Source organism: Populus euphratica, unplaced genomic scaffold (assembly GCF_000495115.2).
Source record: "Populus euphratica unplaced genomic scaffold, PopEup_1.0 scaffold173.1, whole genome shotgun sequence".
Classification (NCBI taxonomy): domain Eukaryota; kingdom Viridiplantae; phylum Streptophyta; class Magnoliopsida; order Malpighiales; family Salicaceae; genus Populus; species Populus euphratica.
Genome location: NW_011499951.1, coordinates 464,960 through 484,959, shown reverse-complemented (window position 1 = coordinate 484,959; position 20,000 = coordinate 464,960). Strand labels below are relative to the sequence as shown.

Genomic DNA, 20,000 nt, shown 5'->3' with positions numbered 1-20,000 from the left:
TGACTTAAAGAATACTAGTGATAGTACAGGGATTTTCATATCAAAAAAAGAAAGAAAGAAAAGTAAAGCATGAAGTTGTTTGATTGATTTATTCAGTCATGGTAACCTGTCTGTTCTGAATTAAAGTGTCTCTTTCAGTCCCATGAATCTGATTACTGAACTATTCAATCCATGTTTCTTTTGCAATTTGATCTCCAGTTTGAGTTTAATAAATTCTGGGATCTATTGATGGCCAGGGTTACTGAATTTTTTCAATCTCTTTGACCTTCTCTTTCTTTCATTCTTCTGCATTTTGTGTAACATTTTTGTTTTTATGCAGTTGCGGAGATGGCTCATTAGGAGAGCCTCCAAAACGAGGAGATGGACAATGTGGAAACATGAGGCTTCTTTTAAGGCAGCAGCAGAGAGTGAGTGATTCAGAAAAACAACTGTTATCATACTAATATTATAGATACAGTCTGAAAGAAATTTTTTGTCTTCCACACTATATATATAATATCATTCTTCAGATCCTCTTAGCAAAGTCTGATGTTGCTGGTTGGGGAGCCTTTTTAAAGGTATTACTTACTGCCTGCTTCTGTTGTCATACTCTCCATTACTCGTGACTTGATCTTTGCAATGAATTTGATGATGTGGTTTCAGAACCCTGTCAACAAAAATGATTATCTTGGAGAATATACTGGCGAATTGATCTCTCATCGAGAAGCGGATAAGCGTGGGAAAATCTATGATCGTGCTAACTCATCATTTCTTTTTGACTTGAATGATCAGGCAAGTGATAGTTACTGGTTACAAAATAGATAATCCCGTGTGTAAGAACATAATAATAATGCTATCCTTTGAGACCAAATTCACCTCATGTTCAAATAGCTGCTCCTTTGACAATTGAGCAGTAGAGTGATGGTATCTGATTTGGAGAACTAAATTGGTTTACATTTTCAGAAGTTCTATGCAATTTGCAGAATCTATTTTCTCATTGCCATCTTCGTTGATTAATGTTGCATTCTATCCTCTTCGGAGTGATGTACTGAGTCTGTTTTTGTGGCTATCTTCCTCCCGCTTAATGTGGCTTGCTTCTTCTTCTTCTTCTTTTCTGTTTTTTTTTTTTTTTCCCAGTTTGTCCTTGATGCTTATCGAAAGGGTGATAAGCTGAAATTTGCAAACCATTCATCAAATCCTAATTGCTATGCTAAGGTATTCAAGTTTCAGTGATTACCATGTTAATTTTTCATTCTTCGACATGGATTTAGATATTATGTTGGATCATTCAGGTAATGCTGGTAGCAGGAGATCATCGAGTGGGCATCTTTGCAAAGGAGCATATAGAAGCTTGTGAGGAGCTATTCTATGATTATCGCTATGGGCCAGACCAGGCACCCGCGTGGGCTCGAAAACCCGAGGGTTCCAAAAGAGATGATTCCACTATCTCCCAAGGTAGAGCAAAGAAACACCAATCACATTGATGGATGATTATTGGCATGGCTTGATATTATGGAGCATGTTTCTGTAATTCCTAAGTGTATTTGAACAGTCTCTTACTCATAGAATGAACATAAGTTGCCTATACCAGGTCATGCCATCATTTATTTGTACAAAGATGCACGCACAAGTGCGCTTCCTGTGAATTTGACTCTTTCAAAAAGACAGGATAGCAATAAGGTCAAACATTGTTATTGATATTGAGTCTGAAACTGATCTTGCAGTTTCCTGTAGAAGCCAACAGTACCCGAAGAAATATGGTTGTTTCATGTAAAATTGTTATTGCCATAACTAATAAGGCGTTTTTCTTTTCCTACATTGTTTCTTTCCTACGAGGCTGGCAGGCAATTGTTTGACCTTGAGCTTTAAAGCATCCATGTGCATTATTAGCTGGCGTGGGTTTGCGTCTCATCAGATCCACGTCCTCCTTGGACGCTATCAGCGTAACCACAGTGTTATTATATGTGTAAAGACGTCATGCTTGTGGTTGGAAAACTAGGCGTTTCAGAATCTGCGAAGGACTAGGAATCTGGCTCGTAGTGATGAATTTCTTCCAGTTTCCATTCGTCTGAATCTCAGGTAAAACACCTCTCTCCCCCCAAGAAAAAAATTTAAAAAACAAATCCCCACATGCCTGCCTGAAAGATTACGAGGAATGAAAAGAATGTACAAGCTGAAAAGTACAAATCACTTCTACTAAAACGTATCCCCTTATTTAGAGCCTATTTTAGACAGCAAGTGAAAGGACAAAAACTCATTCCATGTATCTGGAACACCTGGGAGACACCAATGGCTGCAATCTTGGATGCTCGATGCATAGCGCTTACCAGGTCTTCTTCCATATATAGATGGATGACCATCTGTCCTAAAGCCCGAGAAGCCAGTTATATTCAATAAAGTTACAGGAGTTTTCATGTGCTTGATGGTCTCTTCAACAATGGAATTCTTCTCAGAATAGCCCGTCCTTGAAGTTTCATTGAGGGGTTGAGTAGCATCCATACACTGCCCACCTGAATTCCATTGTCCGCCCCTGTATAATGCATCATAAGCCACTCAACAATTTGATACGTGGAGGTCAAGGCATTGAACATGACAGCACTGAACAAACCTGAAATGAGAAGGCGCTGAGCTTCGAAAGAAAACTCGAGTCTTTCTTGGATTAATGTGCCTATCAACCCATGATGCCCAGGTCATTAGAGCTCTTCTGAAAGCTATAGAAACATCAAGCTGGGGATGAACTTGGTTACCTTCCTGGTAATAGTTGATCCTGTTACAAGGTCAGCAGAAGTTACAAACGACCTAAAATAGATACAAGGAAGCAAAGTTATTAAAACTACAGATGGTCTTTTCCAAAGTTATATTGCTCTATTTTACAGACACCCTGCATGCTGGTAATTATGTAGTGAGTTTGCCACATTCAATATATTCCATGCTTTCTTAATCAAACCAGATCTTGATAAAACTTCCAGCAGTATTAATTTTTTATTTGAAAAATCAGAATTCCCATAAAAACTATGCACTAGCCTAGGTTCTGAAGTCGAGCAGGTCAAGAATATACCGACCCAGCTTTTGTTTTGAAGTGAGACCACCAATGTGCAGTGTTAAAAATCAAAATGTCAGCTCCTCTCCATCTTGATGAACCATGATCAATGGCATCGATTCGTAATGTCTGCACTCTCCTGGACCCTATTCTTGCTTTACTCTCATGAACCAAGAAATGTGACACATAGTATTCAACTGTACATTTATAGTCCTGCAAAACCAACCTCTAAAATCAGCAACAAGTCCAACAGAATAACCTGTTAGTATCGCAAAAGTTGATCTTACCACAAATTTGAAGCTATAATTCCCTTTCTCCTTGGTGATTCTCCTTCCATGGGTCTCATACACCTTCTTAGGATCTTTAACAGCTCCCATGAGCATGCACAGCATGGATTCCCATTGGTTCCTGTTAATTGAATCGCCGACAAAAACTAGCCTCTTCCCTCTAATCAAATCCAGCATTCTTGACGCATTGAATCTGTGGAATGGAACAACACCCCGTTTCAAAACGAAAAGAGTTTTCAACATTGTGTGCTTCTGTCTTTTCCACCATTGCACTTTCAATTAAATCATAAAGCCCCTTCCTTTTCAAAATAAAAGGAAAGAAAGACTGTTAGATGTAAATTGATGTACCTTGAAATGTTGCAGTCTTGAGGTTGCCATCTCCATTTCATGTAATCTTTATCCAATCTCCCATTGCCAACACAATCAAAGCCCTCGTCTATGAAAGGACATGAACTATTTGTGTAGAGAGGATAGTTCTCATCATAGACCCACCTCCCTTTCGTAACATCACACTCTCTCATGCTCTTTTCTTTGTTTCTTTCATTCCTCAAAGTCTTAATATTTGCCACTGAAATTGGTGCTTTTTTCTTCTTTCGAATCCCCTCCTTGTTTGGAGCTTCATTTTTTTCCTGTGTAGCAGCTCCTCTAGTCTCCTCTGCAATATTCTCACTACTCTGAACTTCAATTCTCTGCGTTGAAATTGATCTACTCTTCTTCTCTTCAACACTCGCAGTTTCTGGTACCAGCGCACTCTCCTGTACCGTGCTAAAACTACCATTTACACCATCTCTGTCTTTCTCACTAGTTACAGATTCGTTGCCCTTTCTTTTAATAACTGAAATGCTAGCAAATCCAGAAATATTTTCAGGTTCTCTAAAATGGGTATCTACAAAAATTGAACTTTTCAGGTCAGATGATGAGGAATTTATAGCCAAGTCACTGAAGGGCTGTACACTAAGTGGTTTTAAACTCACTACAAGGGAGGTTTTGTTGAGCTCAAAGTTTGTTTCTTGGAGAATTGAAGGGGTGGATTTGGACACCCAGATGGTAAAAAATACGAGAAAGAATAAAGAAGAGATTGTGAATGAAAATACCAAGGATCTTGTGGATTTGAAGGAGAAACTTCTCTGCCTCTCCATTTCTGAAAATTAGTCTCTCTGTTGTGTGCTAAGAAATGAAAGTCTACTTCAAAAGAGTTTCGAAAGTCTTTGTTGAAAATTGGTTTTTTGAGGTGGACGGGAGTTCGAATGGGAGAGGGGGACATTGACAGAGAAGACTGCCATATGCTGTCTTCTGGGGGTATTTCTGTTTCTTCAAGTAATAAGAAAGAGTGGAGAGAATATTTACTAAGAAAAAAAAAAAAACCTGTTAATTTGAAACTAGAACTCTCTTTCCTTCTTTTTCTTTTAAAATCCAAAAGGTCTAGAAATTAGAAAAAAGACAAAAACCCAATGGCTAATCCACCCGTTAATTAATGCTTAGTGTTTCAGGTGTTCACAAATCTCCATCACCATGTTCGGTAAACAGACTAGCCTTTAAACTCTCGTCAAGAAAAGAAAAACCAAGGCATCATGTTTGATATCGAAGTTTTCCCCTAATTTATTCCCCTTTTCCAGTTCTTTTAGGAGAACAACTGAATTAATAAGCAATAATATTTTATTTTACATAAGCTGTTCAACTGTCTTTGTACGTGTTTGTATAATGCTTATTTTTTATTTAAAAAAATTTATTTTTAAGGTTAATAAATTAAAATAATATAAAAACATAAAGAAAGTACTAATTAAAAAACAATAATTTTTTCAAAAATAACGTTTTGACCGTAATAAAAAATTAACTGTGTTTTTGGATTAGCTGGCTTTGCTTGATTTGCAAGAGATGCAAGCGACAGAAGTAGAACCCTATGTAGGGGGTGGATTAGTCATCTTACAAGACACCATTGTAACCAGAAAAATGCAGGGACGACGACTGTGAGGAGGCACAGCTGGACAGGACAATGACGTGAGACATTGTGGGAATAACCAAAGTGATTGTCAGCCGTTTTCATAATAAACAAAGTTGTCACATTCTAGTGATCTGGATTTACGAAGTATGACAAACGACTTTCTGTGTAGATTAATTCGAGGGACCATCCAACCTATCATGGATGGGACAAATACTGCGATTACCATACAAAATAAAAAGATATGACAAATTAATACAATAACAAAAAGTCTCTCAGAAGTAGCATATTTTTAGATATCAAGTTTTTTTTTAACATTATATTTAATTAATTTTGTGATTTAAAGTTATTGTTTTTATATGAATTTGTTTATCTATTCATATAATTGGTTCCATCCGCCAGCTATTTAAGTTAGAGGATTGAAAAATTTCTCCAACATCTCAACCTAACAAGAAAAATATTTTTTATAAAATTTATTATTTAGTTTGTTGATCTCATTTAATTCAACTAATGATTTTAGTGAGTTAAAATTTTTTTAAGTTTTACAAAATTTAGACTAAGTTTTTCCTCCATAGAAACCATATCTAAAAATTTTCCCACTTAAAAAGAAATATGCAAAGAACAACAATAACAAAACTCAACAAATTCTCATATTTTATAATCACAAGTAACCTCACGAATGCAAATAGAATATACACACACACACATACATACACATGCAAAATGAATCTTAAATAATATAACATTCTAGTAACTAGAATTCTAAAATATATCAACGTAACTCATTTATCTATCTATGTCTTTGTTATTTATTGGATGATCCGAGCTTATCAATGACATGATTGCATCTAGCTCCACAACATCATCAAAAGTTTACCTCTCTCCAAAAGTTTTAAGTATAATGTGACAAATATTGTACCACAAAGACATATAGATTTATCTTCATTTTCTTCATTAATGTTATGAAGCACATATATTCAACCTGACATTAATAAGCTTTTCAGCCCATCTATAGTATAAAGTCAACCTAACATTAATAAAAACATTAATGTTAAATTAAAATATCAATAAATAAAACTCAACATTTAATATATATTAATTATAAAAAGAATTGTAATTTTATTCGAGTCATGTATTAATAATAACTCTTATTATTTGTGTGTCAACATCCCTGAATAATAATTAGACGATTCATTTATCCTAGGTTGGATTCATAAATAATAAATATTGACATTACAAAATGAAATTATGATAAAAATTATAATATATTTTAAATAACTTTGAATATAGTGAAATCGAATCACAAATCAAGGAGTTTTGTCTTCCATATGCCAACATCCTTGAATAACGACTAAATGGTTCATTTATATTTGGTCGACTTTATAGACCATAATATTATATGCGTAATAAATCAACAATCATCATATATACAAAGCTAAAATATACCAAACTTACACTAAAATATTACAGTCCACGATCCTGAAAAATTAAAGTTCATAACAATCAACAATACATTAAACCATTCAAAACACATAAATATTCATTTTAGAATTAAGAATGGCCTTTAAAAGGTACAACAATCTTCTAAAAGCTACTAGAAATGCATTGAAAAATGATGGTGCATGAAAGACACATGTTGATTTGTTAATAAAAGTTGATGCATGAGACCAACTAGATAAAGTGCACCTCCTCTTCCTATTTCTTGCTATACTAGCAATGAGGCACACCGGTGCTATAGTTCGAGTCAAGAGAAGATCAACTTCTCTTTTTTTATCAGTTTTCTCTATCTTACTATCTTTGGTTGTTACTTTTGATGGCTTTATCAATATGGCATGATGTGAGGGGTTCTTTGATGGTTGGAAGACTAAATTGATAAAAGAGGTGATTAACTAAAAGATGGGCTTTGTCATGGTGGCTGGTTTGGTTAGACAAGGAACAAAAAGGCTTGGATTACAAAAAAGAAAAGTAAGATGTTAAAATATGGTGGGGTTGTTGCTATGTTACTAAAATAGTAAGGTGGATTTTGTCGTTGCTAGAGATGAGTGGAAGACAAGGTGAATTTATAGAGAGAAGTTTTTTTTGAAGGGAGAAATATTTTGTCGTTGCTAGAGATGAGTGGAAGATAAGGTGAATTTATAGAGAGAAGTTTTTTTCGAAGGGAGAAATTTGGATGGCTACAGTTTTTTTTTTTGTTTTTTTTACTTATGTTTGGATGGCTACGGTTTTTTTTTTTTTTTGTTTTTTTTACTTATATCACTACTTGATGTTATGATGACCTTTAAAAAAGAGAGGAAAGAATGCATACCTGACATCATGTTCTTTTGATGATGTAAAGTTCTTATCTACAGAGTTACTATCTAGTATTATGGTTTCTAAAAAATCCAAACTTTTGTATAAAGATTTCATGGTAAAGGACTGGTTGCTCAATATAAAAGATATTATCACACTTAAAGCTTTATACCTAAGGTAGGTTGCATTATTAGTCTTGTTCTAAATTGCTCAGGGTTTATTATGCTATACTATTTTTATTTATAATATTACTAACTCTAGCACTAGTAAATATTCAACTAAGAAATACTTTCAAATCTAGCATTGGTAAGTACTACATGCAAGAGGTCTAATGTTTCTTACTCTAGTATTAATGAATATTAGGGTTAAATTTATTGCTAATCCAAGTGCTAATATTCATAAGTCTAGCATTAGTTAATTATAATCCAAAAGGTATTCTCAATTTTAGCATCGGTGAATATTACTAAAGTCGGTGTTTCTAATTCTTATATCAATGAAAATATATTTTCTCTATTCTTGAAAATTTTATTTGAATTGAAAATTTTTATTTGGAAAAACTATTCTTATTATTTTTTATGCTTTAAGTAATAGCTTTTTATGATTCCATTAACTCAAAACAATAGAAATAAACATCAAGATATTTTATTTTGGTAAAAATCAAGGTTGAGTTTTATTTTTAAAGTTTGGGTATGTCAATCTAATGAGTCTTTTAATTTATATCAAGTTCTAATGAACTTTATAAACTTGTTATAAAGTCCAAGTATCCAAGCAAAATACTTTTGTTTTTTCATCTTTTGTAAAACTCTAGGATAAATAAAAAATGCTAAAATATATAGAATTTCTTTTCAAAACAAAGGTTTCTTTTTCTACAATGCAAAGATATGCAAAAATAGTTTTTTTTTTTTTAAGAACTTAGGCCATAAGCAAAATTCTTTGTTTTTTAAGAACTAATATGTGGATGAAATATAATGAAATATGAAATATAAATCCTATATATATTTTATAATTTTGTTTGTAAAATATTTGTGTCCCAATAATTTTATTTTTGTTTTAAATTCATTAATCAAATATTTGATAAATATTAAAAATAAATAAAGCCTTTATTAAAAAATAAATATGTTTATATAAATAAAGTTAATAGCATGCATAACCAATGGTTTAGTTATAAAGTATATACATAAATATTTATAATTCTTTGACCATTGAAGCTAAGAAAAGTCTAGTGTTAAAAGATAGTTTTTAAAGTAGGAGTGATCATTTTCGATTCGGTTTTTATAAAAAAATCAAACCAAATTTTTTAAAATAAAATGAAGCTAGTTCAAACAGTTTGGTTCGATTTTTTAGGAAAAATCGATTTAAACAGATTTGACTCAGTTTTTTCAGTTTTGGCTTGGTTTTTCTAGTTTTGCTCGATTTTTTTCTAGGTTTTTTTAGTTTTGGTTTGATTTTTTTGATTTCAAGCTTATAAAACCGAAACCGAACCAAACCAATTAGTTTTTTTAAAATTTTAATCAGTTTCACTTTTTTTTATAATTTAATTTATAATTATTTTTTATTTTCTTAATTTAATTTATTTTTTAATTTTTTTTGCCAGCCTTGAAGTATTATAGCAAGGGAGCCTCAAGTTGTATCTAAGGGTTATTATTTTCGGTTCGGTTCGGTTTTTAATTATAAAAAACAACTAAACCAGTTTTTTTCTTTTTGAAAAAAACCAAAACCAAACCAAAACCGAGTCAAACCGACCGGTTTTGGTCCAGTCCGGTTCTTGATTTCAAAAAACCAAGAAAACCTATATGCTCATATTTCTCCTTGAACTCGCCAGTAAGATGCCTTTTCACAACTATTGTTTTCCCTGCATTGTGCAAACAAATTAAAAGCAAAAAATCTACACCACTGATTTCATCCCAAATCCAAAACTCTGCTATAAATGAAAACCCTAAATTTCCAAGCACTGGAAATCTCATTAAAATTGAGCCTTACATTATTCAACACAAAATGCAGAATTATGAAGCAAGCAAGCAAGCAAAGCAATTATATCACCACCAGATTGTCTCAAATGTAAAGGGGAAACAAATTGAAAGATATCCATCCTACTCACACAAACAAATCTTCCCATAGTTCATTAGAAAGACTAACAATAACATTTCATATTTGGTCTTGGTTGGGGTTCTCATTGCTTACCGGGGATGGTGGTCTCTGCAATCATGTAAGTCACAACATATGGATCCATGTTTGAAGCAACCCTTATAAGTTTAGGGGGAGGGAGAGGGGGCTACAAGAAGCAACCCTTATAAGTTTAGGGGGAGGGGGAGGGAGAGGGAGAGAAAGAAGAGAGGGAGAGGGGGCTACAGCTAGGGTTACTGAGGGGGAAGGGGATAATTTTTTCTATTTATAGTGCCTTTTTTTGAACTAGTTTGGTCCGGTCTGAGTTAACCGGTTCCTGCATTACAAAACCAAACTAAACCGGGAGGAAGGGGATAATTTTTTCTATTTATAGTGTCTTTTTTTGAACTAGTTTCGTTCGGTTCGAGTTAACCGGTTCCTGCATTACAAAACCGAACTGAACCGGGATTTTTTTCTAACTATTCTAATCAGTTTAATCGGTTTTTTCTCCATTTAGTTTATTCAATTAATTTTTTCTTGGTTTTCTTGATTTATTCAGTTTTCTAGTTTTTCTGCACACCTCTAATTGTATATGTAGGTTGTTAACTCTAGTCTAGCGAGCTACATTTTTAAACTAAGGATGTTGTTGGGGCAAATTTTAGAGAGGAAGTGTCTTATGGAAAAGAGAAAACTACCACTACTAACAGGAAAAGAAAACAAGTCTTTACCTTCATCCTCTTAAACTTCTCCTACATACAAGACCGCCGTTTCATCCTTGAACCCATTATGTGTTCATTCACCGAGTTACAAACCATTACCACTTTTTAATCATGAAGGGATCCGGGTAACGAAAGGGTTATCATACTAACATTTAATACCATCCTCATCCATGATTACTAGCAAAGATTTTTTTAACTTTTCCACGTGCGACAGCTATATATATATATCCTCCATTCAAATAGATTATTATTTTAATTTTTAATGTCACTTAATTTTTTTTATTTAGAATAATTATATATGGCATATATCTATATAAAATATTTTTTATTTCTTTCATGTAAAATATTAAAATTAAAAAAATATATAATTAACTCAAATTAAATCTAGTCAATTTGTGTGATTTGGAACCCGACCCATTAACCAGGCAACCCCGGGCCGGGTTTAAGAAAAAGAGCTATTCCCTGCCCTGTCAAACAGCCCTCGGTATCGGAGAAGATTCACAAACATCATTTGGCTCTCGTTTCTGTGGAACCTCCGTAATCAGCTTCAGCGCTGTTCATTTAAGTTAAGGTCAGCAAACCCTAGCCTCTTCCTCCCTCGCTCTTGCTTGATTTATATCTATCTTGGGACGAACTCTTCACCTCTGTTGACTACTGTATCATTTTAAATAGGGTTCCATCGTCTTCTTTTTTTCTAATTTCACGCGATATCTTTTTATTGTGTGCAAGTTGAAATTTGTCTGTCCACTCATGTCAAGTTTTGCTGACATGAAAATGGGGCGGGACGGTGAACTTATAACAAATTGAAGATTTTCTGTGCAACTTATACAAGATCGTGTCAAAGGCGATCTCTGATACTAATCTGTTTGATGATGATGATGAGGATGGGTTAAATGACAAGTGAATGATCGGATTATGAATTGTTTAAATTTGTAATTTGGTTTACAGGCTGCATTACTTATTTTTGCTTTGCCTTGTTCTGATCCCTTTTTTTTTTCTTGTATTTTTATTCCTAAAAGGACAGAGTTCGTATATTGTCTTGGTAGTGAGTAGCCAGCCAATTATACTTATTCTTTTGCGAAGGGAAATGGAGCCGTTTTAGTCTATGTATAGATATAACTATTGAGGGATTTTCTTTTTTGGCCTATTGCAACTGTACATGTTTCTATTTTTTCCTGAATTCTTTTGTGGGTGCTAAAAATAAAGAAAATGTTGCTTGCAGGTTACCAGAAAAGTGAAATGGCTGGCGGTAGGGTTGCTCATGTGACCTTAAAAGGACCAAGTGTTGTCAAGGAGATTTGTATTGGGATTGCACTTGGCTTGGCTGCTGGTGGTCTTTGGAAAATGCATCACTGGAACGAGCAGAGGAAAGTGAGATCATTTTATGACTTGCTGGAAAAAGGTGAGATCGGTGTTGTTGTGGAAGAATAAATCACGTCCTATGCCTCTGCCATTGTGTTATGGACATCGTCAAGAGTATATTTTGTTTTGTCATTCTTTTTTGTTCCAAATGTCTGAATCTCAAGTTGCTGGTCCATAGCCTTCAACTTTGAAGAATAAATTTCTTGTCTCAGATGTGCAGCACATAATTTTTCTACGTAAATGTATGAAGTTTAATGTCTTCCACTCCATCGATGTGATGCTCGTATGGTTTTGTTACTTGATATATTAGTGTTTTTTTCATTTTTCATTTGTTGGTTAGGCACATCAAGCTCATGAAAACAGAAATGCAATGAAGCTTGATGAGTTTGATGGCAGGTTTTTCCTTTTCTTTTTGTTTCTTTTTCGCTGGAATACAAAAACATTACTGGTTAAGCGTTGAAGCTGTCATGGAAGTCTTTTGTTTTCATATTTAAAAACAAGTCTGAACATAGCTTTGCTTTCTTCTCAATTCTCACTAGAAGGTTAAAAGTTGCTCTAATTTCTTGCTTGCCCTATGATATGAGACATGGTGCCCAATAGGGGTCAGGATTTTGGGACTAGTTTTCTGGATTTGGAGTCCGCTAATTCATCGTTTGCCCAATTGAATTTTGAGGGTGATGTTTGCTGTTGCTAATTTTCTGGGTATGGAATTCAACACGAACAGTTTCGTTGGATCATTTCTCAGTTTATTTATTTATTTATTTCCGATGAGGAATGGTTGGTTAGAAACGAGAAGGGGACAACAGGCAATGCTAATTTTGGATGGGTTGTTTTCATGATAAATCAATTTCAAGTTGAACAAATCTGCCCCAAATCATTTGTTATATGACAACCTCTTGCAATCATTCATCGTGCGTTCTTTATGTAACTTCTTGAAACCACCATTGTTTCATCATTCATTATCAATTGGGTTTTTTGTATCTTTATTTATTCAATTTCTATCCTAATCATGAATTTTAGAAGAAACAGTGGATGATAGGTTGTTTGTGTTTTAAAAGCATTTTTAAAAGAAAAAAATGATTTTTTTTTTATTTCAAATTAATTTTTTTATTTATTTAGATTATTTGGAAGTGCTAGTATTAAAAATGAATTTTAAAAAATAAAATAAAAATATTATTTTAATATATTTTTAAATAAAAAATATTTAAAAAATAATTATTACAACACCAAATAAATTTGAATCGTGTGCCGATACCAAAGAACCCTTTACTTAATTGTACTTGTGGAGAAAAAAGGCGAATTTCAGAAAGCTTCACATTGAAATTTTAATCTCACATAGGATGCCTAGTCTCACATTATTGTAATCTCACATCCAAATCTTAAAATTTCAGTAAAATACAGCTAACATATCCTATCTTATCTCAAATCAGACTAAAAGCATGATGAGATCATAACAAGGATGAAAATTTAATTTAAAGTTGATAGATTCTTACTTTATTTTGATGAGTAAGAATTTTTGAAATAGTTATCTTAACCTATGGGTGTATATATATATATATATATATAATTTTATTATTTAATATACATATACAAACTTTAAACACAAACACACTAGCTATTTAATCCGTGCTCCCGTCACGGGTTATAATATTTTTTTTTACATAAAAATATTTATAAGTATAAATCAAAAAAATTATGTAAATATATGATTAAATAAATTGATAATAATCTATATAAATAAAAAAAATATAAAGTTTGTGTATATGTGTTTGTGTTTAAAGTTTGTATATGTATATTAAATAATAAAATTATATACAAACTTTAAACACAAACACACTAGCTATTTAATCCGTGCTCCATTGCGGGTTATAATGTTTTTTTTACATAAAAAAAATCATAAGTATAAATCAAAAAATTTATGTGAATATATAATTAAATAAATTGATAACAATCTATATAAATAAATAAAAATATCAACAATAACTAAAAAAAAATTAAAAAAATCTAGAGATGGATTTTCTTCAATTCATTCAATTAACAATATACTCTCTTTTTTTCATGCCTACTTCGTTTGGAAGCCAAGTTTCTATTTATATTTTTTATACTCATAATTACAATCCTACCCTTATTCTTTAGTTCAACTATATTTTTATTTTATTTTTCTAGTTTTATTAGGTATCCCTTTTCGGTTTATTTTTAAATCTCACCATACTTTAATATTTAAATTCATAAATCTTTATCTCTAATCATTTAATATTCATACGTTATTATTAGTTTCTTTTGATCAACAGGCTAAGTTCACAGCATTTTACTAATATTGCAATATTTTAACTAAGGTTTTGCATTCTCTTTCTCTAACAAAAAATTTCATCCTTGAAATTAGACCTCGTACCTGCATCTAAAAATAATTAGGGATGCTTTTTCCTCATTTTTTATTCCCTTTCTCAAGTTTCTTCTTCAATTTGGGAGCTCTTCCATAATACCTTCTCATGAGAATCTTTTTATTTCTAATTTTTTTTTCACCTCAGTTTAGAATGTTTACAGGTTTCACTTCCAAAGTCAAGTCCTCTTTAATCTTTAAGGAGACTTGTGAAAATATATGAGGTCTATTTCTGCTTTTTAAAGCAATGATACATGGAACATATTGTGTATTCTTTCCAAATACAAGGCAATGCTAGTTTGTATGTGAATGAGCCTACTATATGAATTACTTTTAAAGGTCATATGTATCTCAAGCGTTAGCTTTTTCTTTATGACAAATCACATGATGTTCTTCCAAGACACAACCTTTAGAAACACTTGATTCGCTACTTCAAATTCAAAAGGCCTTCTCTTATTATTAGTATAATTTTTTTGTCTAACTTGAGCTGCTTTCATTCTTTCTCTGATAACCTTCACCTTTTCAGTGGTGATTTACACTAATTTCAATCCCATTAACTTTGTATCCCTCACCTTTTCCTAACATACAAGAGTTCAACATTTTCGTCCATGCAATGCTTCATACGGAGTTATCCTTATCATTGCTTGATTGTTATTATTATAAGTGAAAGTTTCCTCTAAATTCCATCACACATCCTTTAATAAATCTTTTAGAATATGTATAATCCTTTTAAAATGATCATCTATCTAGGGATGAAAAGTTGTACTTAATTTCAATTCTATCCTCAAGGCATACTAAATATTAGGCTAGATACGGAAAGTAAATCTAGGATCACGATCAGATAAAATAGATACAGGTACTCCATGTAATCTGACCACTTTGTTTACATACAATCTATCCAACTTATTAACTGGACCAGTCATTTTAATTTCAATTCTTAATTATGCATCAAATTTCTTGAATTATATTACTTCTCTGATATCCTAAGCATTCAATTCACCAATTAATATATTTTCCTTGCGTCGAAAAGCATTTGTGCAACATTGGCCTTCCTTGGGTGATTGTCCTTCACACAATCATAATATTTAATCAGCTTTATCCATCATTTTAGCCACATATTTAACTCTTTTTGCGATATCAAATACTTCAAACTCTTATAATCCGTGAAGATTTAGACTTGCGATCCATATAAGTAGTGTCTTCACACTCTCAAATCAAATACCACAGCTGTCAGCTTTAGATCATGGACAAGATAATTGACCTCGTAAGTTTTTAATTGCCATGAAGCATAGACTATCACATTTTCATGTTGCATCAACATATAACCTAACCCCTTTTTTAAAGCATTATTATATACTATAAAGCCTTCTAACTCGAAGGGAAGTGTCAATACATGAGTATTTGTAAGCATCTTTTTCAGCTTATAAATCATTTCTTCACACTCTTCTAACCATTCTCACCTTAATACTTTCTAGGTTAATCAAGTCAGAGAGGTTGTTATTGTTGAAAACCCTTTGATAAACCTCCTTTGTTACCCAACAAGCCCAAGAAAACTATGAATCTTCATGACATTTATGGGTTTTTTCCACTTCAATACCCCTTCCACCTTCCTTGGATCTACATGTATTCCATCAAATGATATGTGACACGATCAAAAAATTGATGATTTCTCCCAATTATAGGAGTGTCAAAATAATAAATAATCTGTCAAGACCGGGTTGAACCATAAAGAGGTTAACTATATAAATTATAAATAATGATGATGATAGTGTTGGTGGTGGTGGTGAGTTAAAGAGGACTTTAAAATGTTAGATTAATGTGAAGATCAATAATAAAAACAGTTGTCAATGTTAGAGGATCCACTAATGGTATTTCAAATAAGTATAATATAAACTCTTTTTATTACTCAACAAGAAACCACACACAAAGAAGGTTTCAATCAAATGATTTGTTATTAATAGCTCATTATAAATTATTAACATGATCATATTAATTATCTTATTTAAGTAACATCAATACTTTTAAATATTATCAGGAATTCATAATACTAATTTATGTTAATAATAAATCAAGTTCATTTCATAGCACAGGTGTCGGTTATATCATACAGTTGCTTATGAAGGATCAAACATTTATTATACCAAGTTTTATACAATACAAATCTAGATTAACCGTTTAACAAGCATTGTATTAAAAATTAATAAGATAAAAATGATAAGACATGTTAATAGCAAATTGTTTAAGATATAATCATTAAAGTCCATATTGAGTTTATATTATACTTATCCTAACACCATTAGTGAAACATTTTCACATAAACATAATAAACTTAGTTAAACATAATGAAAAAGAGAAATATAAATAAACAAGAGGAAAATATTGTTATATAAGTAAAGGAAATCAAAGACATAAACAAGAAATTAATGAAAGCAAAACTTAAGCATTACAAAAATATAAAGAAAGAGAGCAAGAACATGATTTTGATTTGAAAACTAAGATACCTAAATATATGGAAAATAGCTTATTTTATAGGCTAAAATTCAGAACTATTAATTTGATGACTAATTGTTGAGTAGGTGGCTACCTCTTGACTTTGTGACAATCCTTATCTTTTTGTCTAAATAAAACGTCATTGATAACATCAGAATTTGAACAGATATTCCCCATGAAAGTTCTGGGAAATTGTCTCAGCTTTCTAACAAAAAAGAATCGGTATATTTGGATTTTTAGAACTCGGGATATGGGCTGAACATTAAACAGTGTCTGGGCTGTATGATAGATTTAAACTTCTCTTTTAATACTAAGATTTGGACTTCCACATAACATAATTGAGTTTTGGACTCTTCATAGATGTTTTAAGCCTATGTCTTAGTTTTCTATCTATATAAACCAAAATAAAATCTAAAATCTACAGCTCCAGATATGATCCAATGACTAAACAGTGTTCCAGTTTGAACTGAATAAGCATTTCTTTTTTAAACTTAGCCTTTTCTTTATCCTTTTACTTTCAATAGTTAATCACATCAATCAATCCTTTAAATTATGAGATATGCCTGATTTAAAATGAGCATTTACCATAAATTAAAGCTATCTTATATTATTAGACATGTTATTATAAAGCATGCTCTAGTTAAGGAGTTATTGATATTTCAAGTGCAAAATGATGATATAAAACCTTGATAAAAATACACTATTAAGTACTAATCAATATGATATACCCTAAAAGACCATTTTTTAAGCTAAAACTCACATTTACTTAGCATACAACTAATGGTCTCTTAGCGTCTGTAACACACATATCAAATGTTGTTCATGCTCCAAATATGAGTTCATATAAATCAATATATTGTTTATGAACACTACCATAAATTTGTCCAAATACTGCTAGATGACTCTATTTATCAAATCCATAAACATCGCTAAAACATTCATTCACCCAACTGACATTACCAGAAACTCATAATGTCTATAACGACTTTTAAAAGCAGCATTTGAAATATCCAACTCTTTAATCTTTAACCGGTAGTATCATGTTCTCAAGCTAGTCTTTGAAAACACATGTACCATTTTCAGCTAGTTGAATAAATCATCGATTCATGAAAGAGGGTATTTCTTTTTTATCGTCACCTTATTCAATTGTCTATAATCAATAAAAAGTAAAAAGGTGTCATTTTGTTTTTCACAAATAGCAGTAGGGCACCCTATGATGAGTTACTCGTTTGGATAAGCCTCTTGTCCAACAATTATTCTAATTGAATGTTTAATTTTATCAACTTTGTAAGCGTCTTTATATAAGGTGATTGAGCTATAAAAGCGATTCCAAATATTATGTCTAAAGAGACCTCAACTTCTTTTTCAAGTGGCAATCCTGGCAATCACTCGGGAAACTCCCTAGCTATAGGAATATCTAATAACTCTATCCCTTTATTTTCTATCTCTAAAATATGAGTGAAATAAGCCATATATTTTTTCCTCAGTAACTTCTTCACAATCATCACCAATATTGTATAACTTGACATGACATTTCCTTCTAACCTAAACACTACCCTCTTTCTTTTTAACCCCTGTAAAGTTACTGTTTTGACGAAATAGTCCAATTGAGCTCGATGGACACTTAATTAGTCCATCCTTAAAAATATATCTAAATCATCTAATCTTAGTGGAAAACAATCTACCCTCGTCTTATATCTTCTTATCATCACTAACAACTTCTTATGTACTCAATTTATATATATTGTCTCCACTAGGGAGTGTACTAATCACTAACCCTTTTTCCATTTTATTAGGTAGTACATTTAACTTCTTTTTCTTCTTCTTTTTCATCCCCTCTCTCTCTCTTTCTTAGAGAAAATGCACACATGTCCTCTTTTATTTTTATTTTTTAATTTCAATGCTTATGTTTTTTATTATTTATTTTGTCATTGGCCCTTTTAAAAAAGTTTTTAATGTTTTCAATTTAGTCTTGAAATTATAATTTTTTACATATAATTTTTTTTTAATTTAATCCTGAAATTATAATTTTTTACATATAATTTTTTTCAATTTAATCCTTATTCTTTTGATTCTTGATTTTTTTTTCTTTGGTTCTTTTGTTAAATTTTTGTTGTTTTGAATTTCATCTTTCAATCAAAGTTTATATTGTTCTATTTTTTTTCAATTTAGCCCTCATTCTTTAGATTTTTTTATTTTTTTTTGCTTTTGTTAAAATGTTTTTCTTTTCAATTTAACCCTCCAATTTAGATTTTTTCGGTGCCTTCAAATTTATTTTTTTATTTTTATTTTCACCCTTATTCTTTTAATTACATCTTTTTGTGTAATTGATTTTTTTTCTTATTTTATCATTCACTGTTTGACTTGTTAGGGATTGGACTTCACAGTTTTTCCCTTTATCATGTTTCCGATCTAATAACATGAGTCACAAGTTTTAAGAATTGATATTATTAAGGATTCCTCTTTTTTTTTTCTCATTTTCTTTTATGATTTTGTCATTATGCAATATTAAAAAAAAAGGATTGGTTTTTTTGTTATCTTTAATTTTTTTTATAGCTATTTATTATGGTCTCATGGTCTAAGCCACTAGTTTTGCAGGCCTTTTTTGAATAGATTTTTTCTTTAAAAAAATGTTTTGTATTTAATTTTTGAAGATTTAGTTTTTATTTTATAAAAAAATAATTTATTTTGAAATAATATTTTTAATATGTCTAGACTTGAATAATATTTTTTTCCTTTTCATATATTTATCAAGTTTCATATGTATTTCTATTTCTATTATCTTTCATTGTTTTTAATAAACAAATTTAATAAACAGAAACAAGTAAATGTCTCATTTTGAGATATTAAATATCTTCATCTCCATCCATCTCTCAATTCTATTCAATTAGATGTCTCAATTCTATTCAATTAGATTTCTGAATAAGCTTTTCAAATTACATTTTGAATTTTTTTATGTTAAACAAAACATATCAAAATAACCTATATATATCCAAATTTAAAAAAAAAAAATTACAACTCATGATAGAATGTAGAACAAATAACTAGTTCAAGAACTAGATAGCATCAAGATATCTATATTTAAGTTATGTTTGCTATAATTTTTATAAACTAAATTTGAGGAGTTTTTTAACTTTCAATTAAAAAAAAATATAAACATTCTTGGTTAGAAATAATTTTCAACTTAAATTAATGTGTTATAAAATTGAATCAAAATTTTGCTTTAATTAAAAGTTACTTATTTTTTACTTTTGTATTCTAACTTATAGTGCTTTTTTTCTTCTTCTAAAAGGTAGTTTTGATTCATTTTTACCATCCATAGTTCATCACTCTAGCTCATATTTATCATTCAGCCACGAAATGCATAAATATAAGTCAGAAGAACATCACCGTAACTAATCTCAATGGGGGG

At 31.2% G+C, this 20,000-nt stretch overlaps 3 protein-coding genes across 10 annotated transcripts in view; 2 read left to right on the top strand and 1 right to left on the bottom strand.

Annotated features, from left to right (window-relative positions):
- Positions 1-1,795, top strand: part of LOC105137984 (histone-lysine N-methyltransferase EZA1) — a 12,835-nt gene extending 11,040 nt beyond the window's left edge. For 4 of the 5 annotated variants that reach the window (XM_011043953.1, XM_011043955.1, XM_011043954.1 and 1 more), the window contains 5 exons: positions 320-407; positions 510-557; positions 643-771; positions 1,117-1,194; positions 1,272-1,795. In XM_011043953.1, coding sequence (XP_011042255.1) covers positions 320-407; positions 510-557; positions 643-771; positions 1,117-1,194; positions 1,272-1,463 — 535 coding nt within the window. In that variant the 3' untranslated portion in view covers positions 1,464-1,795. Of the gene's footprint in view, positions 1-319; positions 408-509; positions 558-642; positions 772-1,116; positions 1,195-1,271 lie in introns of those variants that run through there. The other variant, XM_011043957.1, reaches the window with a different exon arrangement.
- A 203-nt stretch (positions 1,796-1,998) lies between these two features.
- On the bottom strand, positions 1,999-4,684 carry TBL6 (TRICHOME BIREFRINGENCE-LIKE 6). Its single transcript, XM_011043952.1, has 5 exons — positions 3,655-4,684; positions 3,307-3,499; positions 3,042-3,232; positions 2,588-2,746; positions 1,999-2,509 (listed from the first exon to the last, which is right to left on the bottom strand). The coding sequence occupies exons 1-5, from the start codon at positions 4,443-4,445 to the stop codon at positions 2,191-2,193; spliced, it is 1,653 nt and encodes a 550-aa protein (XP_011042254.1). The 5' UTR covers positions 4,446-4,684; the 3' UTR covers positions 1,999-2,190.
- Positions 4,685-8,179: 3,495 nt separating this feature from the next.
- On the top strand, positions 8,180-12,121 carry LOC105137982 (cytochrome c oxidase subunit 5C). 4 transcript variants are annotated; one of them, XM_011043950.1, is made up of 2 exons: positions 8,180-8,184; positions 11,579-12,121. In XM_011043950.1, exon 2 carries the CDS (start codon positions 11,596-11,598, stop codon positions 11,785-11,787), a length of 192 nt encoding a protein of 63 aa, XP_011042252.1. In that variant the 5' UTR covers positions 8,180-8,184; positions 11,579-11,595; the 3' UTR covers positions 11,788-12,121. The 4 variants fall into 4 exon arrangements, 3 of the variants coding, with proteins under 3 accessions (XP_011042252.1, XP_011042253.1, XP_011042251.1); XR_844692.1 differs by lacking the exon at positions 8,180-8,184 and adding an exon at positions 10,805-10,927 and having other exon boundaries at positions 11,579-11,987; XM_011043951.1 differs by lacking the exon at positions 8,180-8,184 and adding an exon at positions 10,831-10,924 and having other exon boundaries at positions 11,581-12,121.
- Positions 12,122-20,000: the final 7,879 nt, after the last annotated feature.

Excerpts from the sequence above, each read along its gene's own strand:
- TBL6 (XM_011043952.1), bottom strand. The coding sequence starts at position 4,445 with ATGGAGAGGCAGAGAAGTTTCTCCTTCAAATCCACAAGATCCTTGGTA. Across the intron at positions 3,233-3,306 it reads ATTATAGCTTCAAATTTGTG|GACTATAAATGTACAGTTGA; the intron begins GTAAGATCAACT and ends TTGGTTTTGCAG. Across the intron at positions 2,747-3,041 it reads CACTTCAAAACAAAAGCTGG|GATCAACTATTACCAGGAAG; the intron begins GTCGGTATATTC and ends ACCTTGTAACAG.
- LOC105137982 (XM_011043950.1), top strand. The coding sequence starts at position 11,596 with ATGGCTGGCGGTAGGGTTGCTCATGTGACCTTAAAAGGACCAAGTGTT.